General features: G+C 50.6%; 1 protein-coding gene across 1 annotated transcript in view; it reads left to right on the forward strand.

Annotated features, from left to right (window-relative positions):
* Positions 1-7995, forward strand: part of Neurl1b (neuralized E3 ubiquitin protein ligase 1B) — a 35592-nt gene extending 27597 nt beyond the window's left edge. Inside the window, exon 5 of the mRNA XM_006978872.4 lies at positions 112-7995. Within this exon, the coding sequence (XP_006978934.1) occupies positions 112-359 (248 nt within the window). The 3' untranslated portion in view covers positions 360-7995. The remainder of the gene's footprint in view (positions 1-111) is intronic.
* The last annotated feature ends 19732 nt before the right edge of the window (positions 7996-27727 follow it).

Here is a 27727-nt window from a genome sequence, read left to right on the forward strand (position 1 = left end):
TCCCCACCCTGTGCCCCATTTCCACCATGGGAGCACTGCGTTCTTGGGCTCGCCCAGCAGAGCCCTCCTGAGAGCCATGCCATTAATGGTGTCCCGTCTCCCTTCTGGCAGTGACAGCCCCCAGCTCCCCGCTGAGCCCCCCGGTGTCGCCAGCCTTCTCTGCACCTGAACCGGCAGCAGGCAGCAGGAACGGGGAGTGTACCGTGTGCTTCGACAGCGAGGTGGACACGGTCATCTATACGTGCGGACACATGTGCCTCTGCCACAGCTGCGGCCTGCGGCTCCGAAGGCAGGCACGGGCCTGCTGCCCCATCTGCCGGCGGCCCATCAAGGACGTCATCAAGATCTACAGGCCATAGCTCTGCAGCTGGCTGGGCCGCAGCGAGGTCACCTTTCTGAAGCCCCTGTGAGGTGGGCGACACCATGGCTACCAGGGAGCCCAAGGTCAGAAGCCATCTCTCATCTGCCACCCGCAGTGATGAGCAAGGCAGGACAGGTGTGGAGAGGAGGCCCCGGGGGTGGGGGCAGAGCCCAGGCAAGCATTGCTTCTGGCTCAAACACGTGTTGTCCCCAAAAGCCTGTCCCAAGATTCAGCTCAGGAACTGCCTGGCAGATCACCTGCCTTCTTGGTGACCTTCAGCTGGGAAAGGGTGCCCTCTGTCTGTGCAATGCTTCTTTGGGGTTGGGTTGAGTGTGTGTGTGTGTTGGGGTGGGGGGAGACAGCACAGAGAATGGGTGAGAGAGAATGAGTGAGAGAGTGTGTGTGGATGTGTCGTGTGCAGGGATCTGTCGTCTCCCGGAGGGTATTTAACACTAAGGAATGTGCAATCCGGGCCTAAATGTTAATGTGACGGTTGTCCACTTTCTGGGGATGTGGTTTTCTGCAATGAGCTAGCTTTGAACACACGAGGCCTGAACCTACACAGAACTCCTTCAATGGTATAGGAAGAGGCACTCACATTTTCTAAAGGAAAGCAAAAATAACTCACTGTTTACAGCTCCAGGCAGCAGCTCCTGCTGAGGGGGAAGGTGGGCGGAGAACAGCCCAGCACAGGTGGCTTTCACTGCTTACTCAGACTGGGAGGCGCCTTCCTTCCCATGGCAGCCGAGGACAGGTGCCCCAAGCTCCAGCATCTAGGATTCCTCCATCCCCAGTCTGAACAGTAAGCTCCTCGCCCCTCAGCCCCACGTGCTCAGGAGTTTTGTGATGCTCCTCCTGTTCTCCGGGGCGGCTCCATAACTCCCATTATGAATTAAGAAGAATTAAGGAGAGCTGTGGGCATGTCCCAGTGACCAGCTGGCAGAAGCCAGAAGACCCAGTCTCCCTATATGGACCTTGTCCTGGCCCTCTCATTTTCCTGTTGATTATTAAGGTGTTAACTAATACACTTGTTAGATACTTGTGAAGAGCTGACTGAAATGCCCCCCAGCTCCTGGGCCTGTTTGCTGGCATTTCCCAGGACCCTGGCCCTGCCCCCTCTCCCTGAGCCAGACCTGTTTCTGTAGGCTCCCAGACCTTCCCATTGCTGATGCTCTGGCCAGGCATGCTCCTCCCTTCCGAAGAGCTGCGGGCTCGGGATTACACCTACATTCTGTGAGCTGTACCTTTAGAAGAGTTCCTTGGCCTCTCTGTTTCTTGGTTCCTACTTGGAAGTCTGGTACCAGGGCACTAGGGAGACCCCCACACACTGAGAAAGCTTGGGACACCTTGTGAGCAGAAACTTTTCCTCACAGCTCCTAGTCTGTCCATCTCTAGCTGTGAGGGAGGAAGAGGGGGAAGAGAAGCATTCCAGAAGTGAGGTTCATGGAACAGGCTTTGACAGGAGCCATGGACCACTCGACAGCAGCCCAAGCCGGAGTCAGCGTGCCCGGGTAGCTGGAGGCCGTGGGCCTGCGCCGCCGATGCGTCTCTGGGAGTGTCTGGATCTGGCCCAATCACAGCTTCCCCATTCCTGTCCCCAGCAAGAGCCCCTGAGAGCTGGCTTTTCCTTAGGGACTGCAGGGCGCGTTCTCCACCCTTTCACTTTGCAGCTGTATCTTTTTCTTCTTCTTCTTTTTTTAGAGAGAGGGTTTCTCTTTGTAGCCCTGGCTGTCCTAGAACTTATCTGTAGACAAGGCTGGCCTCGAACTCAGAGAGATCTGCCTGTGTCTGCCTCCTGAGTGCTGGGATTAAAGGCGTGCGCCACCACTACCTGGATGCAGTTAAATCTTTCAAAGAGCCGCTGGAACCCTTGTTTGCCTGGAGGAGAGTGGGAGAATCAGGCGCATTGGGTACCCTGCTCAATTTACTCAGCCAAGCTTTCGGCTTCTCCATGTAGTGGGCATGGGAGAGCTACCTTGTCACCAGTGATGGTGACTGGGTTTCCCGGCAGCCATGGCCCTGCCTGGTCGTAGTCTCTAACTGCCACGGTCTCAGTGGCCTGGAAGAGCCCGCTCCACTTGGCCTCCTGCTTTCCCAGCTGGACCCTAGTGTTGAAGCGGGCGCCACCCACAGCCACCAATCAGTAGCTGAGGTCCTAGAGCCAGGCGTGAACCAGGCATGCTCCTGGTGACCTGCTAGCAGGGCAGAAAGGCATCACGGGCCTGTTTAACCTGCTCGGCAGCCACTATAAATAGCTCCCTTGTTCCCCACAGAGCAAAGGGACCGTTTCTGTTCTAAATGCCAGGTGTTTGCCAGTGCTCCGAAAGATGGAGTCAGGCCCTAGAGGCAGTGTATGGGTCTCATCTCAACAAGGGGCAGGAGGGGAGAGAAGCCGGTCACATTCCTTGCCACCTCTCACATGCCTGCACACTGAGTTAAAGAGACACCTCTGACGGGACCCGTGTACAGGTGTTAGTGCCCATCTTGAGTCCCATCTGAGACCTGGCTGGTTAGAAGGCACACCATCTTATGAGGAACTGCAGAAGCCACACACCCCTTAGCCACAGGATGCTGGGATGCAGCTTCCGGGTTCAAAGACATTCAGCTGCGGGGAAATGGGTACTCAGGATCTAGGAAACACAGTATTGTCCTCATTTGGCGGGTGAGACCTGAGATCCTGTGAGAATCTTAAGGTTCACACAACAGGAAGTGGCAGGGCTAGGATTCAAGCCCCCCACCCCCAGCCCCTGCATCTAGTCCTGGCCTGTCTGCCCCACTTCTCAGGAAGCTCTGTGCTACCGGAGTCTTCTTTCAGGCAGAGCCTGGGCACCTGCCTCTGTGCGGAAGGCCCTGGGCCACAGCCCCTCTGCTGCCCACACCCGAGCGGGGACGTGTGTTCTCTGAGGCTCATGCATTTGCCTCCCTTCTGCAACGGGGTGTCGGGTGGGGCTGCTTTGGAGAGGGACCTTAAGCCACCCCTTTCTGGGATCTTGTGGCCACTCCCCTCTCGGGCAGCACCCCACCCCCTTTTTCCAGGCTCACTGCCCATTTTTTGCCCTGTGAGCCTCAAAAGCTAAGAGGAGGAGGGGGGAGGCCAGGTGACCCCCCAATTCATGGCAGCCATATCCCTGCCCACTGGAACTTCCTGGAATATGGTTGTTTCCCGAGCAAAAGTGGGCATCTCCTCTTACCGCATCCCAGGAGCCTTGGGGTTGACTTCTTGGGCAGCTGTCCTTCCCGGGCTGTGACACATGTTTTCACTTGTTCAACATCCACTCACCAGCATGGCTCGTGATCAGGACACGAGGTTAAGGACGGGCACCAAAGGCAAAGCCTGTGAGCAGTTCTCAGACCGGAGGCCAGAAGCCAGATTATAAACTGATTTGATCACTCTGGAGTTGGATCGGGTGCTAGCACACAGTAGGTTCTTAGTGAAAAACTGCAGATTAGATCAGGAGCCAGGGGACACGTACCTGGGAGTTCAGCGAAACAGCATCACACATATGGACACAAAGTCATCTGACAATCATTTGCTGGGTGCCCTCAGGATGTGAAGAGGGAACATAGGGTGTGCCCAGCCCTGATGCCAGAGTGGTGCCATCAACAGGGTAAGACAGGGTGGAACACGTGGGCTTTCTTGACCGTTCTGTTGCCTTGGGTCCATTTAGTTAAATGCCCACAAATCTTCCCACGCCCACATTAGATATGTGGGGGTCCCTTGTAGTAAGTGAGCCCTTGCCAAACAGCCAGGACCCCACCAGTTAATGACCACCTTCAGGTCCAGCATGGAGTCTCTAGGGAGACATCTTCCTGCTACTTCCAGGCACTGGGGGCCACAAAGAGCCCCGAGTCCCAGCTGAGAGTGGCATTGTGCAGGCCTGGAGCATGGGAAGCAGTGACTGCCCTGCTCCATCCATCCCGCCCGCCCTGCCTGGGGACACGGCTCAGGACCACACGGCCTCCCAGCATTTCTCAGTACTTTAGTGTCTCACTGTCTCACCCGAGTCCCTGATGGAACCACCCATCCGACAATCTGTCTGTGCCTTATGGAAGTGTGTGTGCGCGTGCACTTTTTCTCCTTTAAATTTCAACCCTTCAAAGTGGACAAGAAGCTAGCAGATGCGGTAGGTCTCCAGCCGCCGGCGAGGAGTCTCTGAGACCCTCCTGCGGTTTGCTGTTGGACTGATAGTGTTCGTCCCCACCCTCCCCACTACCTGTGTACAGACCCTTTGAAACATGTCTGTCCTTTCTGATCCAATACTGTGACTGTCCGGTACTGTCTAGCCTTGGGGGACTGTACTAAAGGCCTGAGAGCCTGGGGAGTGAGCGGGGAAGGGTTAGCGCTGATCTTTGTGTGTTGTGTGTTCTGATATCTGTCTGTTTTTATCTGTTTTATATTAACATAACTTTCCTGTTTGAAAAACAAATACAACTCTGGCTTGATTTAAAAAAAAAAAAAGTCTCATCGGAATTCAGTTTTTGGTGTGTGTGCCGAATGTTGTGTGGGTGAGTGGAGGGGGGCTGTAAACCCTGCCAGCCTTTACACAGGTGACACCGTGTCCTAAGAGCCTCGACAGCCCTTGGTCCTTTCACCACGTCACTGCAAAGATTCTGCAAAGAAATCCTCTCGTTAAGGGTGAGCTCCGAGGGTGGTGATGTTGGTCGGCAGCAGCGTTGGTTAGCGCAGCAGGAAACCAAGACCCTGAAGTGTGCAGCAAACGGGGTGCCGCCTTAACTTTGGAAGGAGCACACTGCCTCAGGTGGGAAGAACAGCACACAGGCCCTGCTGCTGAGCAGATGGCTCTGCATCCTGCCCTCCTTCGCTCTCCCCTACCAGGGAGGTTCTCAGAACTGCCTGACTTCTCAGCCTGCATCCTGCCTTCCATCATGGCTTAGTGGACCAACATGTATGGTCGTGTATGGTGTCCCTTCCTGAACCTTAACACCAGGGCAATGTGGGCCCTGATTGGCCAGACCCAGGACATGCATTGGTCTTTTCCTGGGTCCTGAAGACCAGAAGTGTGGTATTCCCTTTTCCCGGAAATATCAGAGCTGTGAAGGAGTGCCTGGACAGACAAACTGACAGACATCTCTGTAGGAATGGCTGAGTGAACCATGAGGCGGTACTATGAAGCTATCGTGTGGAGACAGGGCAACCTGACTCTGGTACCTTGGTTAGGCCTCTGCACCTCAAGAGTCACTTGATTTCAGGGCGGGTGTGATTACTGTTGTGGTCATGCTTGGAGATGCTCTGTGCACTAGGGTCCAGCACTCACAACAGGAAATAGATGTTGGGGGTTACAACACAGGGACATGTGAATGTTAACAAGACATGGGGACAGAAGTCAGTTCAAGGCCACCCTGTTCTACATAACAAGTTCCAGGTCAGCCAGGGGAAAACGATATAAAACCACACACACAATCTGACCTGATGGATGTGAGGAAGCAGCCCAGAGGCCCCACAACTGACCATGCATCACAGCCACCACAGAAAAGTAGCCAGGGAGGGCCGCCCTGAGCAATCACTTCATGGTGGCTGCCTGCAGGGCCCACCTTTTTTTCTCATTTCTTTTTTTCCTATTCCTTTCCTTTTTCTGCTTCCCTCCCTCTTCCTTCCTTCCTTCCTTCCTTCCTTCCTTCCTTCCTTCCTTCCTTCCTTCCTTCCTTCCTTCCTTCCTTCCTTCTTTCCTTCCTTTCCTTCCTTCCTTCCTTCCTTTCCTTCTTTCTTATCTCACTATATAGACCAGGCTGGCCTCAAACTCAGAAATCCACCTACCTCTGCCTCCTGAGTGCTGGGATTAAAGGCAGGCGCCATCACCTCCCAGCTGGTTCTAACCTGTTCTATAGCAAGCAGGTATGGCTGTTCATTTAAGCTGGGAGTTAGAGCGAAAATTACCTCCCATTTCTGCAAAACCCACTAAGAGCAGTTGGCCACAGCTGGAATTTGTTGGAATTCCCAGGCAGCCAGTGTGAGTTTAGGATCTGCATTTAGTCATGGTGAGATAAGGCCAGACTGGCTGGCTTGCTTGGGTTTCCTTGTAGTCCAGGTTTAGGACCTGGATGATCGCGTGGGCTTGCAGCAGCACCAGGAACGGAAGGGAGGAGGTGAGGGAAGTCCAGAGGCCTGCTCTTCCCAACCTATCAGAACATCCCAGCTGGACCACTGTGTTAGGAACAATGGGGCAAGAGGAATGTGCCAGCCTTTAGCTAGCCACAGAAACCACAATATCCATAGGATGTCTGCAAGGCCTCTTTGAGGTTCTCATTAACAGCGGAAGAGACCAAGGACTCCCCAGAGGAAGAAGTCTATCTTGTCAAAGCAAAATCATTCACAGTTGTGTTTGCTTCCTTTCAGAACTCAGGCCCTCAATTCCCCCATGATACCACCTGTTTCTTAGGGGCTGGGGGACATTTTCATGAACACCAGGACTTTTTTAATAAAGAAAAATCAATCACATTAACCTGAGTTCTTTGGACCTGGAATACATTGTGAGATCTTGTAAAATAAATGAATGGAGATAGATAGATAGATAGATAGATAGATAGATAGATAGATAGATAGATAGATAGATAGATAGATAGACAGATAGACAGATAGAATAGATGATGGATGGATGGGGGAGAGGGGAGAAGGAAAGCCAACTTCAGAGCAAAAAGGAGGGAGGGAAATTTTATTAATTTAACACACTGAACCTGTCAGTTCTCGCTGGCTTCAGGGAGAGCTGGACTCAGGTATTCGTCTACATCTGCCTGCCTCTGTTTCTCTCTTCTGCTTTCTTCTAGGTTAGTGTCATGTTGGCAGGTTTGCCTGTGGCCATTAAGGTGGCCCCAGGGGCACCTAACACGCCATGCCAACTTAGTAAACATGTTAGAAGTCTGTTCTATTGTGGAGACAAATCCCTGTTAAAAGCAGCTTCAGAAGGAATGGTTTGTTTTAGCCCACAGTTTCTAGGGATGAACAGGATATGGTGGCAGGAACAAGAGAGCGCTGCTCAGACTACACCTGCGGTCAGGAAGCAGAGAGCAAGGAATGCTGGGACTCGGCTTGCTCTCCCATTTTTTATTCAGTGTGACAGTTAGGTGGGTCTTTCCACCTCAATTAACCTAATTAAAAAACCTCTCATAGACACATCCCAAGGTTTGTCTCCAAAGTGATCCTACATCCTGTCAAGTTGAAAGTCAACATTAACCATCCCGAACCCACCCCCTGTCAACTTGATACGCGAACATAACACGTTTACGCCTTGATCTTCAGCCCCATTGTACCTGCATGCTCATGGACATCTCATAACACAACACACATCCAGTCCAACTCCAGAAGTCCCGTAGTCTTTAATGGTACAGTACTATTTAAAAGCCCAAGTCTCATTTGAGACTCAAGGTAATCACTTCAATGTGAGCTCCTATAAAAATAAAAAGTAAATAAAACAAATTGCATACTTCCAACACACAACAGAACAGAGTACACATTCCCATCTCAAAGGGGGAAATTGAAACATAGCAAGGAATAACTGGACCCAAGCAAGACCCAGACCCATCATGGCAAACACCAAATCCCGCCGCCCCATCTCTGCCATCAGGGACTCGTGACGGAACCATCTGGCTTCCAAAGGGATTAGGGAGACACACTCCCGGCCTCGCCCCTTGCGTACACACACCCTCTCTCTTGAGCGGGCGCTGCTCCATGCCTTCAGGTTCTTCAGTGGACAGCGCATGGTTCCAGCATCTGCCCTATCCTGGAGCCTCCACAGCTGCTCAGGCTTCACCTCTGCAGCTTCACACGAAGGCTTCCTGGGGCCTCTTGGCAAGGATTCCAACCCTGACACACATTATCTGATCTCAGCATCTCTCTGGAACCACGGTACAAGACTCCACGATCCCCCTCCATCTTAAATCTTCCACATGTACAAAGCCATGCAGATGATGCTGCCAGAGTCTGCCGCTGGCTGGGGATGGAGTCTGGCCTTTTTGAACCACAGTTGCATCCTTTCTGTATGCTGACCCTGGGCAGCCTCTCCCATGGGCACTCACCTTCCAGGAGTAGGATTCTCCGTCAGCATATTTAGTTTAGACTTTCCCTCTCAAATGAAGTTGCATTTCACAGGAGAGGACATTTGGTAGGTGAGCCTAGTCATCAAAGCCCCTTTCCTAGTGTCCTGGTACAGCGAGAAATCCCCCTAACAGTGACAGCCTCTTCTGCAGTATGTGCCCTGGTTGTGACTTTAAACTTACTCAAGATCTTTTCTTCAACAAACTGGACTCTTAAATGTTTCTCCTTCCCCTTGTTGCCTTTTCCCCCTCACTGCAGACCTGGATAAGAACGCTGAGCAATAACCACACCACAGCCTGAGTGTTGTCCTGCTTTGGAATGGCCTTCGCCGAACAAATGACTCTTCACTCTTGTGTTCAGTCCCACTCAACCCATGCCGCACATAGAGATAAAACCAGACTCTCTGTCAGACTACCACATGAGTGACCCCCAGCCCAGCTGTCAATAAAGCCCGTGTTCCTCTCAGGCCTCGCGAGCAAGGCCTCCACTTTCAATATTTCTCTCAGTCTCCCAGTCTTCCAAACCCCCGCCAGAACAGCCCATCAAGTTCCGCTGACAGCGCCTGAGGGCTTTTCTAGATCAAATTCCAAATGCTTCCACACTGTTCCTAAAAACACTTCCAAAGGCCTAAGAGCCACATGGTCAGGTTCCTTACAGTAACAAGTCCCCTTCTTGGTACCAACGTTCTGTATTAGTGACTGGTCTCACCGTTGTGAAGAAATACTTGACAATGGAAGGGGGTGTCATTTTGGCTTACAGTTCCAGGGGACACAGTCCATCGTGTCAGGGGCAGTATGGTGGCAGGATCAGGAGGGCACTAGCCATACTGAGCCCACAGTCAGAGAGCAGAAAGAGATGAACGCTGGTACTCAGCCCATTTCCCTCTTTTTATTCCGTGTGTCAGGAGCTTCCCACTTCAGCAGCTAATCTAGAAAATCTCTCACTGGCTTATCTGGAGTTTTATCTCTAGAATTCTAAATCTCATCAAGCTGGCAGTTAATATTAACCATCACAGTGACTCTACAGAAGTTTCTGGAAAAAGCCTCAAAGCTTTCTTGTCTTTGACCCAATGGAACAAAAGCCCCGTCCCTGAACCAGTCTCTGTCACATGCCCACGCCTGGCACCAAGCCAGGGTCCTTTGCTCTCCAAAGCCCACCTCCCTGGAGGGGTGAGCGGACCCGTAAACAGACCAGTTTGGGCCAGTGTGTTATGGGCTGAGGGACAGGTCCATCCAGATACAAAGGCCATGGATCGTTTAGTGACATGCTGGTTGCTGTTGTTAACTTGACACAAGCCAGAGCCATCTGGAAGAAGGGAACTGCATTCTTCCAGCAGGATGGCCTGTAAGCAAGTCTTTGGGACATTTTCTTGATTAATGACTGATGTGGAAGGGTCCAGCCCACTTTGAGCAGCGCCAGCCCTGGACAGGTGGTCCTGGGGTCTATAAGAAAGCAGGCTGAGCAAGCCGTGATAGCAAGCCAGCAAGCAGTGTTCCTCCATTGTCTCTGGTTCGGTTCCTTCCTCCAGGTTTCAGCCTTGAGTTCCTGTCCTGATTTCCCTTCATTGTGAACTGTGAACTGTAAAATGAAATAAACGCTTTCCTCTTCAAGTTGTTTTTGGTCACAGTGGCTTCGTCACAGCAATACAAATAAGAAGCGGTCAGTGTCCCTCTTTCTCTCTGTCAGGCACACTTCTCGGTCTCCTCTCCTATTTCTCTTCGAGTGCTTGAATGTGCGAGGCCAGCACCCCGGCCCCACCTCCTGCAGCTGGAAACTGGGCCAACCTGGAGTTTGCCCATAGCACACGCACACAAGCTTCTCTTTGCCTCACCCCTCGGGTCCTACACACTGAGTACCACACAGAACTAATAATAAGGGGTCATTTAGTGAGCACTTCCTACATGTGAAAGACTTCCATTTCATCTGTAGGTCCTTACAAAAACTCTGGAGTAGGCCTCACTGTCACTTTGCATTTGACAGAAAAGAAAACCAAGAAAGACATGGTAACTCTATGCCTTTCTGCGAAGCCCAAAGGGTTCTTCTCTGGCGTCATAATTATGCCCCGGGATCTAGTCCCAGTGAGGCATCTTATCACAACACACACACACACACACACACACCCCTGCCTCCCAAGTGTTCTCATCTGTAGTACAGAGGAAGAAGAGGGGACTCACGGAGGGCAGAGCTGTGAGGAGAGATATGAGGCAGGCTTAAACAGGCTGGCTCTTTCACTGCATCCCAGCTGGCCTGTGGGTAACTCTCCAGGAGAGAGGAAGGGAGGGGGAGGGAGGGGAAAAGAACAGACTGACCCCAACCAGTCTAGAACACAGATGGGCATAGAGCAGCAGTAGACCATGTCTGGACCCCAGGGTACCACTGCATCTTCCCAGAGCCAGGGTCTCACCTAGGTTTCCTGTAGCTCAGCCTAGTCCTGGAAGTCGTTTTGGCTCCTATATGGGGGTGTGGAAAATATGAGTATTTCAGGCATCCAGTTCTGGGAACAGAATCTGACCTTGGCTATTAAATGTACCCAGGGAAAAGCTTCCAGAAATCTGAGGGAGGAGACACCAGCCATGGTCCCTTTCTCTTCCTGCTGTCCCAAATGTGGCCTGCCTAGGCCTAGACATCTTTCCCCAGACTGTGGGTGAGGCCCTTTCCCACACCCCCAGCTGCTTGGGCAACCCAGGTTCAGTTCCAGAGTCGCTAGCCAGGCCTGAAGCCTGTATACCTGCTCTACCCCCTAGGGTGGGAGGTCTCTGCAGGGGTCCCGGAAACCACTCTGTGTGTGTAACTGCACCCTAGAGCCATTCATGAAGAGGAGGCCCCTCACTAAAGTTCATCTTCTCACCTCTGGGTGGGCATGTAGCCTAGGTCTTGGTGGCCCGGCTAGCACTTGGGCTCTGAGCATGGAGGACTAGGGAGCAGAGACACACAAGCAGGTCCAGGCTGCTTCTGGGTGAGACCCTCCCTGGACAGGTTACTCCCCTCTCTAAGCCTGTTGGATCTCTGAGGAGGGAGGGGCACTTCCCACCTTGTGGGTTATGTCATGGTGATGTCATGTAGTCAATGCCAAGCACAGGGCTCTGTTTATTCTTTCTGTGGTTTCAGTTACCCACAGTCAACGCTGGTCTGAACACCAAATGGAACATCTGGTAATAAGTAACCCATATGTTTAAACTGTTCATTCTCCTAAGTGTCCACAATGTAACTGCCGCCCAGCCTGAAGTCACTGCAAAGTTGACAGGCTAGTCAGAGCCACTGTCCCAGTAGGGCAGGACTCAGGCTGAGTACACCCGACGGGCTTCATGATGGAACAAAGCAGAAGCAGTTAGGTGAAAGCAGTACCTGGGACAGGAACCAGGAGGGCAAGTGACTGCTGTCCCCGAGGCTGCAGGGCCGGGAGGAAGGGTTAGCGCAGCTCATGTGCCTGGATATGCATCCACGGGGTTGTCAGAAGACGTCTCTTGTGGATATAGGGGACGAGGCAGTTGCTTGCTCACCCAACCCTCTACCAGCGACAACCCTGCTGGGCTTCCCTTGTCTAGCTTTGTGGCTGCACTGCCCGGATGATGCGCAGCTGCGCTCCCAGCGGTCTTCCACAAGGTGGAGCTGTTGAGTTCCATCCCACCCCCACCCAACGGAGCCTCTGAATGTAGCCCAGCTCCTTCCCACGAAGAAGGGAAACTGGGTGCCGAGACAGGGGCTTACCAGGCCTGCTTCTGAGCTGGCCCTGGCCCCTTGCCCCCTGTTTGTTTTGGCTCCTGGTCAAGAATGCTGGTCCAGGCCTGGGAGGCTGACCTCCTGACTCCAGAGGGAAAGTCACACTTTCGCTCAACTCCCAGGAGCAGCACCGCATTCCAGGAGAGGCGTGGGAAGGGCCAGGCCTTCCCCAGCGAAGGCAACGGAGCTGCCTGCGCTCCAGCCATCGCTTCCAGCCTCTGTACTGCCCCCGGGGATAGCCAGCCCACCTCAGTGGGAAAGAGATGCCCATGCCCGGGGAGAGGCAGAGGGGGGCGGGATTCCTGAGCCAGCCCGGGACAGACATGGGAAGTCACTAGAAGGGAACCATCCAGACACTCCCCTTGCTTGCTCTCACCCTCCTCCCTCTCTGTGCCAATCTTGCCTCCACATGGGCCCCATTTGGCTGTCCCCTGACAAGTGGGCCTGTTCAAGGGATGCCTTTCCACGGGTGCCTTGTTTGAGCTGCTGTGGCGGCTGTACAGATGCCCGAACTTGCGGGGAGACTCCCCTGAGGCTTCAGAAAAGCCAGGCGCTGGAGGCAGGGCAGCCGCTGGCCAGCAGAGAGAGAGTCCTGACTCCCGCCCGCAGAAAGGGGATGCCAGGCCAAGGGGCAGAGGGCAGCAGGTTGGCGCGCCGCTGGGGCTGAGGCAACAGTCCAAGTTGACATTCTCCTGCCTCACCAGGCTCTTCTCCAAGACGTCCCCAGATGCCATTCCCTGGTGGCTTTCGAGCAGGCTTCCTCCCTGGGGCGACACAAGGGCCCCTCCTCGGGGACAGCCCGCACTTTGGCCTCGGGAAAGCCGTGAACCTTAAGTTGGAAGAGGCTTTGGGCCGTTGGAAGGGAAGGAACTGGGGCTCTCTTTTCGGAAGATGAGGCATTATCGCCCTCTTGCGGTCAGGATGAGATGTCGCACCTCCTCCCGCTGGCATAACAACCTGATGCTCCAATCAAATCCCGAGCAACTCTTCCCCGGCATCCAGCACACCCTCCAGGTGACACCCAGCAACCAGGAAAGCGAAAATCCCGTGACTGACTTCTCAGGTCTATGTTAACATGAGGTGGGAATGTCAGGGTGACATTGGGACTGGTTTTGGTTGGCCTAGCAATGGGGTGGGAGCCTACTGGAGGAACTGAGACCAGTGTAGGATCCCAGGATTACCATATCCTGAGGGACCAGGAAGTGATGCATGCACTTGATCTGGTCCTTGCATCAGGCCACCTGACTCCGGCTCACTTTAATTCACCCAGACAACCTATGCCAGGAAGCTTGAAGAACGGCAGTGGGAAACAGGGGCATAGACAGTCACGGGAAGGGTGCTAACACCATAGCTTTGGCTATGGGAATATGAATGTCTCAGAACTTGAGGAATTTGTCACCCAGGACCCAGAGGTCTGCTCTGGGTGTGTGGCAGGTCTCTGGGTAGCAAAACCAACTGCTTTTCAAGGCGGCAGTTCAAGCCCAGTGTGCATGGCTTGAATGTTGTTGACCTCTGCACATCCCTAGAACGGGACTGCAAAGCCCCTGAGGCAGGCTGGGTGGCCACAGCCATGACAGTGCCAGCCTGCTCTCTCAGGGACACAATGGCCTTTGGGCAGATAGGCCACATCCTCCAAACATCAGGCCACGGGCCCCTCTCTCCAACTTTACAGTGGCAAGTCTGAGATTCACTCTCATGGGACTAACTTTGGTATGACGTCACAAAACATCTGTGCAATATGATGTGATTAAAATAAATATTATATTCATAAAAAAATCAAAATAAAATAGATACACAAGAGGCTGGAGATGTAGCTCTAGGTGGGGGAGGGGGGCACACATGCTCAGCACACTGGAAGCCTCGAGTTCAATCCCCGGTACTGTAACAATAAAACAAAGAGATGTGTTCATAAAAACACATGAATAGTGAGTCATGGGGAGAAAGCTGAAGGCCGGCCAGCAAGATGACTTAGCAGGTAAAGGCACTCACTACCAAGGCTGAAGCCCTGAGTTCGATTCCTGAGACTGCGCGCGCACGCGCACAAGTATGTAGGTGTAGCCATCTTATTAAATAAGAAACACAGAGCCAATACAAAGATGAAAGGCCAAGAGGTCAGAGCAATAGCTAAGAGCTAAAAACCTTACCCTTCACTGTCGCTTCTGTCCTTCTCAGCAAGAGACCTACTTCCTGTTTGTTTGTCCTTTTTATAGACTTTCTATTCTGCTTTCTCATTAGTTGTAAACCCAACTTCCTTGTCACTGCCTGTCTGTACAGACCTCCAGGTCTTCTATGGTTGGTATTGAGATTAAAGGCGTGTGTCTCCATCCTGGCTGTATCCTTGAACACACAGAGATCCACCTAGCTCTGCCTCCCAAGAGCTGAGATTAAAGGTGTGCACCACCACCACCACCACCACCACCACCACCGCCCGGCTTCTGCTATGGCTTGCTATTAGCTCTGACCCCCAGACAACTTTATTTATTAACAGACAAATAAAATCACATCTCAGTACAATTAAAATATCACCATACAAGTAAACAAATGTAATAATGCTAAAGGTACTTATTGAAGTGTTAACCAAAGTGGTCTTGATAGAGGAATGGCGGAAGTAAGTGAGGAAATGTTTTATTTTCTTAATTTGTTTCTCTGCAGGATTTCAGCAACACATTCATAGTTGTATATGGATCAAATACTGTTGTCATATTATGAAAATGATGATTGTTTAATTCAAGACTGGATGAGGTACAGTCTGCCCTCGGGCCTCACTGTCCAGGGCAAGGATAGATGTGAAGCGGATACTACAAGAAGCCAGTGCTCTGGCTCAGGTAAGCCTAGGACATGAAGGGGCCCAGACCTAAGCTGAGTGGGTCACAAGAGCCTTCCAGAGCAGCCTTGAAGTGCTTCTTAAAGTATAAGAGGAATTGCTAAACAGTCTTATTAATAAAAACCCCGGAGCCAGGTATTGGGGTGAAAACCAAGAGATCAGAGGAATAGGACAAGCTACAGCCAACCTCACCTCACCAACACCTCCAGAGAGACCTACTTCCTGTATAACCCCCCCCCCCATATACCTTTCTGTTCTGCCATCTCACTTCCTCTCTCCGCCCAGCTACATCACTTCCTGTCTGTCTGTACAGACCTCCAGACCTCTATGGTTAGTGCTGGGATTAAAGGCATGTGCCACCATGCCTGGCTCTGTTCCCAGAGTGGCCTTGAACTCACAGAGATCTCAATGGATCTCTGCCTCCTGAATGCTAGGATTAAAGGTGTGTGCTACCATTGCCTGACCTCTATGTTTAATATAGTGGCTGGCTTTTTCCTCTGATCCTCAGATAAGCTTTATCAGGGTGCACAATATGTTGGGGGACACAATGTATCATCACATTAAAGTGTGAGCAGTTGGTCCTCAGAGAGAGACAAGCAGGAAGGGTGCCAGACACACAGCACAGCAGATGCAAAGGCCCGGAGGCAGCTTCCTCCTGCCTGGATCCATCCTTACCCCCTCCTTTGAAAAGGATTTGGAGAAAAGGTTGACCCTCTCGGGAACTGTTTTTAAATGCTTCATTTTAAATAGTCCCTTTTTATTACCCCCCTCTTTACCCTAAACAAGAAAAGGTTTGGACTCACCAATGAGGCCTCTCCCTTGAGCAGAGGCCTGCTAATGCTAAGACATTGTGTCAGATTGAAGGAGAGCGACTCCCTGAGGGCCACTCACCCATCCCCACTTGTCTGCAAGAGAAGAAGGAGCATGCCCTGGGGTGTGGGTAAGATATAGGCACTGGACTCTACATGGTGCCAGAACTCCTACCCTCGGATTCTCCAGCAGCAGAGTAGTAAGACACCCAGACCACCCAGACCACCATGCACCTCGATGCATGGTCTGGCCACAGTGAAATTGTAAGGGTCCCCAGTGGTGGGAAAGAACTGGGGTTGGAGCGTGAGAAGTCAGTACGCAGGGTTTTTTATGGCTTTCGGCCATTTTTTAAGTGTTGACAGCTACCTTTGGCGTCAAGATCAAATCCAGGCTCCCGTGCACAGGACACTGAGGTTCTGCAGCCTGATGCTCCGACTTCCCTTGTGCTCCTTTTTCTGCTTCCAGCACCTGGCTGCATCTCCCTGAGCCCATCTGGAATGAGCCCCACTGCATGCCGAAGGCTGTCACTTCCTCCTTGTCTGGAACAGAAAGATGCCCCAGGGCAGGAAGCAAATAGGAAATGGGGGGGCCACTAGTCTGGATTACCATGGCAACAGACAGAAATAGAAAATGGACTCTGGGTTTTCTGCCTATTTCTCATCAATACACTGGTACTATCCAAGCCCTGAGCTGTGACCTTGTGAAGGCGGAGAGAACCCCAGGGGGAGGGAGTTTCAGAATAGGAAGTAAGTTGAAGAAAGTTCATGTCATGCATGCCTGGGTTTGTGGATCGAGAGTCATACCTGTTGGTCACATGCTCCTCTCTGTCTGGAATGCACACACACACACACACACACTGCCTGGATCACCTCCACTCACTCACTTCTATTAACCCCATTTCTATATGACTTCTTCCAGAAGCTCTCTGCCCGCCAGGCTCCAGCCAACCCACTCCATCAGGCTGAGTTAATCTATAATCATTCAACATTCTGCTCCTCAGGAACAAGGCTGGTGTCTAATTTGCTACTGAAGCCCTACTGTGCAAACAGCACCTGGTTCTCAGTAGACACCACATAAACGTTCCCTCACTTCCCTAGCTGACTACCCAATGGGTGAGGGAGACAGAGATGGGGACGAAGTTCCAAGACGGACTTAGGTCTCATGGTCACAGACGCTGGCTTCAGCCTCGTGGTGTGAACGCGCAGCCTCTACCGCCTGCCTCTGGCCGGCTTCTCCCTCAACTCTGGAAGGGTTCTGGGGAGGAAAAGCAGGCAGGAATCGTGGAGCATGCCAGCTGTGCCCAGGGGAAAGATCTTTCTGAGTCTAGAAGCCTCTAAGGACAGGAGACAAGGTCAGGCCCTTCATGGTGACTGAGAAGTACGCCATTTCAACACTGCTTAGTTTCATCTGTGGGTCTGGCTCCTGATCCCACCATGGTGGGTTCTCAGAGTGGGTCATGTGGAGCACAGCTTCATAAGCATTCTAGCCTTGAGAACCCCTGGCAGACAGCTCCCTCCTCTTAGTGTATACCTTTCGAATCCAGAAAGGATTACTCTGTGTTAGCTCCCATTCAGTAAACACGCCAGTGTCCACAGCCCTTTTTATGTTCTCGGTCTGCAGAAGACAGACACCCCAGGATCCTGGAGGGAAAGTGGCACCAGGACCCTTGGGGATGCCCGAAAAGTCAGGATAGTGTTTACACACCTGCCTGCATCCCTGAGGTCATCCCTGGAATGCTTCAGTGGTTGTCCCTCCTTATCTACAGTTTGACTTCCCACACTTTCAGTTGCCCACAGTAGACACAAATTCAAAGCAGCACTCAGTGTTCTCAGGGGAGCTGCCTCCCAGTCCTGCCCAGCGGCTCATGCAGGCAGGTCCCATTCCCTGGACCAAGAGCTGAGCAGATGGCCTGATGCTTCCTGAGTCTCTTGAGTCCTTCCTAAGTCACTGTCCACCCAGCAGTGGAAGGAAATTACCTCAAATATAAACCAGATTATAGAATTGCTAGACTTGTAATTCTTCCCAGCTTCTCATACCAGACCAGAAGCTCTCAGGGCCTGAGAAGCCTGCACTATTTGTATTAATGCCTCAGTCTAGGCATAGCTGCTCCAGAGCCACCTCACGTGACCACACCAGCAGCCTCATGTCCCTTCACATTTACCTCGTGTAACTGGGTCTTTCAAACTTACCCCATTAAAAGAGAGAAGCAGGGACAGGTGGGTCTTATCTGCATTCTCTGCCCAGCACCTAGTCCCACAGGTGTCAGTCAGTCTTCGGAGAAGACTCTCATTGGGGTTCAAGGGCAGCCCTCAGGGGCCAGAGTCAAGAGACACAGTAGGCGGAGGAAATGGCAGTCACTTCTGGCTGATGTAGCAGAATAAGATGGCTCTCTTCTGTATTTGTGGTTCCACACCCAAGGGTTCAACCACCTGTGGGCTGGAAACATTTAGAAGAAAATCACATCTATGCTGAACATTTGAAGACCCCTCTTTTTTATTTTGTCAAGTTATTCCCTAAGAAAATATAGTCTGACAACTGTTGGCAACGCATTTGCTTTGTATTAGGGCGGATTCTGCAAAGATGCCCTGACATTCGGGAGGATGTATGTAGGCCACACACAAATCCTTCACTGTTTGTAAAAGGGACGTGAGTATCTAGGATGCTGGTGTCTTCCGGGGCCCTGGAATAATTCCCCGCAGGGACTAAGGAGTGAGTGTACTCTGACCTGCGTGGCTTACCAACAAGAGAAGTTATTTCTGGAGTTAGGAAATCCAAGACTGGGGTGCTGTAGACCCCTTGATGTGCCCTCATATGCCAGAGGGCATGGGGAACTCCCCCAGAAGCCCTTTAATAAAGCATTGATCCCACTCTCGAAGGCCCCATCTTCACAGCAGAAGCGGTCTACAAGGTCCCATGGCATAATATTCCCTTCCTTGAGAGGTTTGAATTTCAGCATGTGAGCTGTGGGGAGGGTACAGACACTCGGGTAATAGCTAGAAATTTGTGTTTTGCGGCAGAGATAACACAGAATATGCTGGGAGGACTAGATGGGGAAGGAATCAATTATGAGCCCTGGAGGCGGCAGAGAGACCTGAGATGCCCGTGAGACTCTCACTATTACTATGGGTCTGGAGCCAGGAGGAAAGTTCTAGAGACAAGATATAGAGGTGAGGGCAATGACACATGGGAGGTATTTAAAAAGTCATGGCTTGTGTGAGATCAAAGGCTAGAGTCAGCAGAGGGAAGGGGGCCTCGGGATTGAGAGATTAAGCAGACCGTGCGGCATCCAGGAGTCAGGAGAGAATGGCCTCTCGGAGTCGGGAAGCCTATAGCAAAGATGCCGTGGCGGAGGGAGGCGGGACTGTGGCACCAGCAAGGACAAGGGCTCCAGGGAGCTGCACAAGCGATGACTTGATACCCAAATGTCCTGCAGAGTGACTGGGGGAGCTGAGATGAAAACATGCATTCTCTCTCCTGGGTTGCTGAAAGGAAACTGGAGAAGCAGGTGATGACGGAGTCATACAGCCTTTGGAGGCTCTCGGTATGAATGGCTGATTGCCCTTCATGACATGAGAAGCTGGTGTTTGAGGTAAGGAGAGTCAGCACAGTGACCATCCGGGTAGTGTCAGGTATTTAAGATACACGGCTCCTCTCACACAGAGCCCTAAAAACAAAGACAGCCAGGAGTCACCCCCATCCACAAAGTCTGCTCATGAGCACTCTCAAAATGTCTCCAACAACTAATGCTCCAGTATAGAAGCCAGAAAGCTTTGGGTGTCCAGGGTCTGCTGTAGCCGAATTTCTAAGCGGTCTTATTAAATAAAAAACATGGAGCCAAATATAGGGGTGAAAGCCTTAGAGATCAGGGAAATAGTGAGAGCCACCAACCAACCTTAACTCACCAGCTCTGCAGCTTCCCAGTGCCATGACTTCCTGTCTGCCCAGGCTTTTGTTGCCTTGCTGTTCTACCCTCTCATTGGCTATCTTAGCCCAGCTACCTCACTTCCTTGTTACTGTCTGTCTGTACAGACCTCCAGGTCTCTATGGTTGGTACTGGGATTAAAGGCGTGTGTCACCACGCTTGGCTCTGTTCCCTAGTGTGGCCATGAACACAGAGACCCTTCCTGCCAAGTGATTGGATTAAGGGCATGTGCTACCACTGCCTGACTTTTGTGTTTACTTAAAACGGCTTGCTATTTCCTCTGATCTCTAGGTAAACTCTATTTATTAACATACAAATAAAATATCACCACAGTCTGCTGTTTTTGTTGACATCTAGGACCTGTATAGAGTGATGGGTTTCATTGTGACATCTTTACCTGTATATGTAGCATAGTTTGTGTTCACTTCCATCTCCATCCCTTATCCCTTACACACACACACACACACACACACACACACACACACACACACACACGTCCCTTTCCTCTTCCCAAATAACTCAGATCCTGCTTTCATCTCTTCCTCTTGATTCTGCATAAGAGAAAAAACAGCTTGCAGAATGGTGACTCTCCGTCCAGACTAGACTGGCTTTGAAATCACCTAGGAGACACACCTCTGGGTGTGTCTGTGAGAGTGTTATCCTGGAGGCTTAACTGAGTGGGGAGACCCGAGTGTGCAAGGCACCATCCCACAGGCTGGAGGCAGGAGGCTCAACTGAATAAAAAAGAAAGGGCAGCAGCATTTTTCTCTCTCTGCCAGCTGCAGAAAGAGTGACCAGCTGCCTCATGCTCCTGAGGCTAAGAGCGGATCTCATCCCCCCACTTTCCCCACCAGGATGGGCTGCACCCTCAAACTGTGAGCCAGAACAAACCCTTCCTCCATACTGTTGCTTCTGTCTGGTATTCTGTGGCAATGAGAAAAGTAACTAATGTATGTGATGTTCATCTTTTGGGGTCTGTCTCATTTGTCTTAACGTGATGTTCTCTAGTCCCACCCACTTGACTGTAGATGATGTGTTTTGTTATTATTGATCACGGAGTGAGACCCTCTGTGTCTTCTTTCTAGTTTTTATCTTTCTCTTTTTTTGTTGATTTTGGTTTGGTTGTCAGCTAATTGTTTTAGTTTGGTTGGTTTGGTTTGGGGTTTGGGTTTTTTTTTTTATACGTGTATAAGTGGTCTGTATGAAGGTAAGTACCCCACATGTGTGCCTGGTGCCTGAAGAGGCCAGAAGAGGGCACTGGACCCCTGGGAACTGCAGTTACAGAGAGTTGTGAGCCACTATGTGGGCACTGGGAACCAAGTCCCGGTCCTCTGCAAGAGCAGCAAGTGTACTTGACCTCTGAGACATCTCTTCAGTCCCTTGGTTTTTTTTTTTTTTTTGAGGCAAGATTTTACTCTGTAGCCCAGGCTGCCCTGGAACACACTATTTAGCCCAGACTAACTTTAAATTTGCAGCAATCCTCCTGCCTTAATACCCCCACCCCAGGGGCCGGGGTCACAGACCTGTCCACAGACAGGCACCTGTGCCAGGTCCATAACTCGATTGCTATGACTGCTACGGCAGCACCACGGGCATGGGGTTCTCTGCTGCAGTCTGACCTTGGTTCTTGAGGTTGTTCTCCCGAGTGGTACAGATGCATCACATGGGAACTCCAGCTTTAGCTTTGGAGCACATTTCTACACTGGTTCCCATAGTGGCTGAACTAAGTTACGTTTCTACAGGCAATGTGTAAGCCATACCTGAGCCCCGAAGCCTCACCAGCCTGTTCCTTTGTTTTCCTGGTGGCAGCCACTCTGATGCCTGGGAGCCGGGCTTTCGATGTAGACAGGCCTGCATTTCCTTGATGGCTAAAGATGCTGGATTTTTTTCTTCATGTTTTTGTTTGCCATCTGTATCTCTTCCTCCTCTTCCTTTATTTTCTTTCAAACAGGGTTTCTCTATACAGTCCCAGCTATCCTGGAACTGACTATGTAACCAGGCTGGCCTCAAATTCAAGAGATCTGCCTGTCTCTGCCTCTCAAGTGCTGGGATTAAAGGCGTGCGCCACCACACTTGGCTCTATTTCTTCTTTTTAAAGTGTCCGTTCAGTGTATTTGCCCATTTATTGGCTAGCTTATCTGTTCTTTTGTGTTTCATTTCTTTGTATTTTAGATATTAGATATTAGCTGCCAGATAAATAGCTAGGAAAGGCTTTCTCCATTTTACGTCCTGGCTCTTCCCTCTGGGCAAGCTGTACCAAAGCTTTTTATCTGATGCGATCTCATTTGCCAATCCTTGTTTTTCTCTGGCCGACTGGACAGGGTCATTGCTGTGACTGTGTGCTGGGGAGTTTCCTTCTAGGAGTTTCAAAGTTTCAGGTCTTATATTAAGGTTTTGGATCCACTTTGAATTGTTCTTTATATAAGGCAAGAGGAAGGGATCCTGGCTCATTCTTCTGCTTGTGGATATCCAGTTTTCCCACATCACCTGTGTGGGATTTTCCCCCCCCCCCCATAACATGTGTTTTGGGAAACTTTTTTAAAAAGACAATTTCAGCTGTGTGGGTTTATTTGTGAGGCTCTGCTCTACATGTCTGGTTTTTCTGCCCTACTGTGTTGTCTCTGTTACCATAGCCCTGTAGTATAATTCGAAATGAGGTATCATGACACACACAACATAGCACCCCCAACCACCCCAGATCATGTTGGCCGATCTGAGTCTTTCATGCTTCCATTTGCATTTTGGGATTATTTTTTCTAGTTCTGTGAATGGTGTCTTCATGATTTTGATGGAGAGTACAATGAATTTGTTGATGCCTTTAATTTTTTGAAAACCGTTTGAGACGGGGTTACATATGCTCATTTTTATCCATAGTGTACTTTATGTGTGTGTGTTCAGTTTAAGCACATACCCACCCCCAGGCCACTACCTCCTTCTCATCATCCCTGGCCCTCTCAATAGTTCCTCTTGTTGCTCAGGCAGTTTCCTGTTTTCCATACATCATCTTACGCATCTATGAACTCTAGGCCCCACAAATGAGAGAAAACATACACTATTTGTCTTGCTGAAACTGACCCAGTTCCCTTACCATGACTCTCTCCAATTGTATCTATTGTCCTACAAATGATACACATTCACCCTTCTTTTCATCTGGAAACATTTCATTATGAGACCGGGGGATGCCTCAGCTGGCAAAGTGTTTGCCACACAAGCATTATGGTCTGAGTCTGGATCCCCAGCACCCACACAACCAGGTACGGTGGCACACATCTGTAATCCCAGCTCTGAGAAGGCAGAGACTAAAGGGTACCTGGAGCTTGCAGGCCAGTCTAGCCAAATAGACAGGGTATAGGTTCAATGGTAGACCCCATCTCAAAACCAAAGACAGAGTGATTGAGAAAGGCTTGTGACATGAACCTCTTGCCTCTACACACACACACACACACACACACACACGCATATGAGCACCCATATATATACAAAAGATTCCACTGGGCTGGAGAGGTGGCTCAGAGGTTAAGAGCACTGGCTGTTCTTCCAGAGGTCCTGAGTTCAACTCCCAGCAACCACAAGGTGGCTCACAACCATCTGTAATGAGGTCTGGTGCCCTCTTCTGGTGTTCAGGTACATGCAAGCAAGCAGAACACTGTGTATAGATAATAAATAAATAAATCTTTTTAAAAAAAAAAAAAAAAGAAAAAAAAAAAAAGAAAAAACAAAAGATTCCACTATGTGTATACAACACTTTATCCATTTCTCTGTGGTGGGGCTTCTAGGTTCCTTCCATAACTGATCTGTTGTGAATGATGCAGCATCAACAGCTATGTCTCTGTGACATGTTGACGTGGGGTCCTGTGGAGTGTCATGTCTAGGTCATGGGGTAGGTCTGTTTGTAGGTCCTTGAGTTACCCTGTGCTGATTTCCTAGTGGAGGAACTGGCTTCCCTTCTCACCATCAATGGATGAAGGTTCTCTTTCGCCCCAGACAGCATTTGTTGTTGTAAGCTGAAGAGGACAATGTGGGTGAGCTCATCCAGCCTGAGGCTTTGCAGGTAAAGGAGATGGCAGAGGCCAGTGGAAGAGTGGGGGCCATGGACAGGGGAGCCGATGGGGAGGGCAGCAAGTGATGGAGGCAGGGTGGAATGAACTGTGGGAAGAGGCTGATGGGTGGTTGGAGGAGGAGAGTGTACTTCCTCAGCACATGGGCCGGGTAAGTGGGAAGTGATGGTAAATTCGGAGACAGTTGGAGTGAGGTGTCAAAGGTGAGGCAGTTTCTGAGGACAGGGTCCCTGTGTATGCAACAGAATAGCGGTGGCTGCTGACTTGGAAAGAACCAGAAGGTCATAGGGGAGGAGACCAATAAGAGGCAGAATTTTGTAAAGCCAGTTCTGGGTGAGGGAGAACTATCTTCCATTCTGAGAGATGGGGGATGCCATGTCTCCAAGGCAGCCATCAGAAGGCTAGCTCTCAAATGGACTTCTCAAAGGATCTACTTGGAGAAAGTGGGTTGCTGACTGCTTGCCTCTGAGAGCAGAAGGCACAAGGGAGAACCTGGGGATAAGAAAGGATCGAGGATGAATATGTGAAAGATGCAAATTATGGTAAGGGTGGGTAACGGTGTGGGAGTGGGGATGGAAGTTGGTTAACATTGCTGTGGGTGTGTAATTGAGGGTGAGTGTGTATGAGGCTTTTAAGTGAGTAAGGAGTGTGTCACAAAGGATACACTCATAAGTGTGGAGCATATATATATATGGGTATTCATAGAGTGTGTATGTGTGTGAGAGAATGGTGTCATTTAAGTGAGCAGAGAATTGTGAGAGTTACTCACACTTTATGAGTAAGTTTGGAATATGTCTGTATGTGATAAAGAGTGAGTGAGTGCATATGGAATGCATATGTGTGTGTAAGTAGAGTGTGACTACTGTGTGTATTTCTGTATGAGTGCCTGGGAGTGTAAGACGTGTGTATTCGTGTGACTGAGAGTATGTAAGTCAGCATGTAACTGACTTACATACTGTGTATAACTCAGTTACATACGTGTGTAACTGAGGGTGCATGTGTGATGAAGTTTATAGGTGAGAGAGTGAAGAGAGAGACGAGGACAGGAAGTACTGGGCAGGTCAGCTGAGTTTCCAGTACAGGGACATGCTAAAGACTCTGGAAGGCAGTGCAGCTAAGAGCTGAGATGAAATTCCCCCAGGTGTGAAGTGATTACTTATATTGTCTTATTATTAAATAAAACTTTGGAGTTGGATATTGGGGTAAAAACCTAATAGATCCAAAGAGCGACAGAGGAATCATCAGCTGACCCTGCCTCTCAACACTTCCAGGTCGAAAAGGCAGGGCATCATCCTAAGCCCCTCCCTACTACTTCCTGTGCCCTCCAATCTCAGTCCTCCAAAACCTCTATGGCTAATTCTGGCCAGCTGAACGTTGACTCCATCCTCTAATTCAATATTTAAATTTATTGGCAGTCTCAGAGTGTCAATGTGAACAAATCTCCCACAACACGGGTGTCTCCAGCAGGAAGGGCTTCAGCCATCTCTGCCACATGGACCACCACTACCTCCTCTATGACAATGGTATCCAGATTGCACAGCATTTCTGGGTTGCTGCTGTATCATTTTATCATTCACTTTAAGAAGTACACAGTAGTCCATCATCAAGCACCCCATAGCTCAGTCACCACCCCTGTTGGTAAGCGCTAGAGGTGCATACAAAATGTCTCAGCTGTCTAGAGTGCTCCTGTGCCTTAAAGCTGTCCTTTTAGCTCGGCTGTTTACATAGGTTAAAACCTGAAAGGAACTGTTAGTTCAAAAGAAACACAAAGATGCCCAGGCATGGTAGTGCAGGCCTGTAATTCTAGCGCTAGGGAGTCTTAGGCAGGATCATTATGGGTGCCAGGCCAGCCTGGGCTACAGGATGAGGCCATGTCTCAGAATTCCATACCTATATTATACACACACACACACACACACACACACACACACACAGACAGACACACACGATACAAAGGTCTAAGAAGTGAGATCTGTGTGCTGAACATTCCACAAATGACTGAAACAACTTATCATTTCTCCAGCAATGTAACATTGGCCACTCCTCCACATTCTCATTAGCTCTGGGTGTTAATTATTTTTTGAGCAATTAATGAACAGACACTTTACCGTCTGCTGCCTCATTGCCACTGCAATGCATCACTGGTCACTGGCCGACTAGTCCCTCCTACAGGCTGTGGTGGCTGCTGTGTTACTATGGATTCCTTCTCGCGGGCCTTTGCTGATGTTTTGGCAAGGTGCTATTGGCTGGTAAGAACATGATAATCAGTGGGTGCAAACACACACACACACACACACACACACACACACACACACACACACACACACACACACACACACACACACACTGGCTTTACTCTAGTCCTCCCCTAGATAAAATGGGTCTCAGAACCAGCCCTGGCTCATCGCTTCAGCGATTTCTCTCGTAGTGGGATCCTCACCTCTGCCACAACAGCCACCTTCACTAAAATGACTTTCAATCCTTTCCTGACCTGGGCCACTGCCTCTCTGGCAGCTCCTCCAGGTCACTGCTCAGGAACTGCAAATTGTCCCTCCCTTATGCATACCAGCCTCCTTCCCTGCCAGCGGTTACTTCATCTGCCCTATCCTGTTCTGTCCAGTTGCAACAGCTTTGGGAGTCACAGTGACAATACAAGCTCAGACCACCAGAAGGCGCTGTGTCACAGGAAAGCACCCAGCTGGTTTCCTTTTCAGTTCACCCTATCCAGGCAGGAGACCAAAACCTTCAATGAGTGGCTGCTGGAAACCCTTAACTGTACCAATGAGTTTACACTGCAAGCTGCCCTGTGCAGTTTCCCAGTGTGTATGCCTTTCTCATCCCTCCACACACTGTAGCCGGAACTTTTACAGTTCCTTCCTTTGAAAATTCACAGGCAGATTTGTTCTTGAGGAACCTTACCAACCTCATACTTTTCCTTACTGTGCAGGATTGCACCTTTTCGCTTGAAGGAAGCGCCCCACAGCTCCTCTGTGATGTTTTGAAGTTGCAGCCTCGTCTCTTCCCATTAAGTCTCCTGTAGCTGAAGTTTTCTCCAGTCCTGCTAAGACCGTTACATCTACAGTCTCCGAAGGGTCATTTAAAGCGAGCATCATCAGGATGCACAGTTGATCTGAAAACCAAGACAGTTACTCGGCAGCTGACAGCATAGCACCCAGCATGGAGCGTGGCCGAGGGATGAGTCTTATCCCAAGTGGGACAGAGTGGGCTAGTGTGAGGTTCCCTTGGGCTGCTCTTCCCTATCACCTGATGGAATATTCTACTGGATGTGTTAAGGCTATAGTAACTGTAGGTAAGGGATAGAGGCTGCTAGCGTTGAAGGGGTTCCTCACTCAGGAGGAGTAACTGGGTTCCTGGGGTCTCTTCCTTCAGGGCTAAGCACAGTTGGTTAACTAGAGACCAAGCCCTGGCTTGGCCCCTCCTGTACCACTTCCCATCCATGACCATAGGACCGTCTGTTCCTCAAGGCAGTGGAAAGATCCATTCTGTCCATAGGAACTGGAGCCTGAGGATGCCGGAGAAGAGACACAGTGCTTGCTCAGCAGACATTGGTGAAAAGAGCTAGGTGGTATGAGCGTCCTGACCCCTCGTGTGCCCTGCAGGCCTTACAACCATGACAGTAGGTAGCCTGCTGTTCACGTTCACAGATGAGAAGACAGCCCCAGCAGTATCCAGTAGAGGCAGTGGCCTTCAGCTCTTCTACCACTCACCTTGGACCTGGCTGCCTCCACACCAGTGATTCTCAAAGTATGGTCCCCAGAACAGCAGCAGCAGCAGCAGCACCTGGACTGGCCAGAGACTGGGACGTGGACCAAGCAATCCATGTCTCCCCACAATATGCCAGAGTGCTCTGATACGCTGAAAGCCAGGAGAACCACTGCTCTGTACCAGCCCTCTCTGGATGTGGGAAACACACTTGTGGGTGGAAAGATGAGGACAGTGGCATGGGATGGCAGCTGCAGAG

The sequence above is a fragment of the Peromyscus maniculatus genome, chromosome 8 (assembly GCF_049852395.1).
Source record: "Peromyscus maniculatus bairdii isolate BWxNUB_F1_BW_parent chromosome 8, HU_Pman_BW_mat_3.1, whole genome shotgun sequence".
Taxonomy (NCBI): Eukaryota; Metazoa; Chordata; class Mammalia; order Rodentia; family Cricetidae; genus Peromyscus; species Peromyscus maniculatus.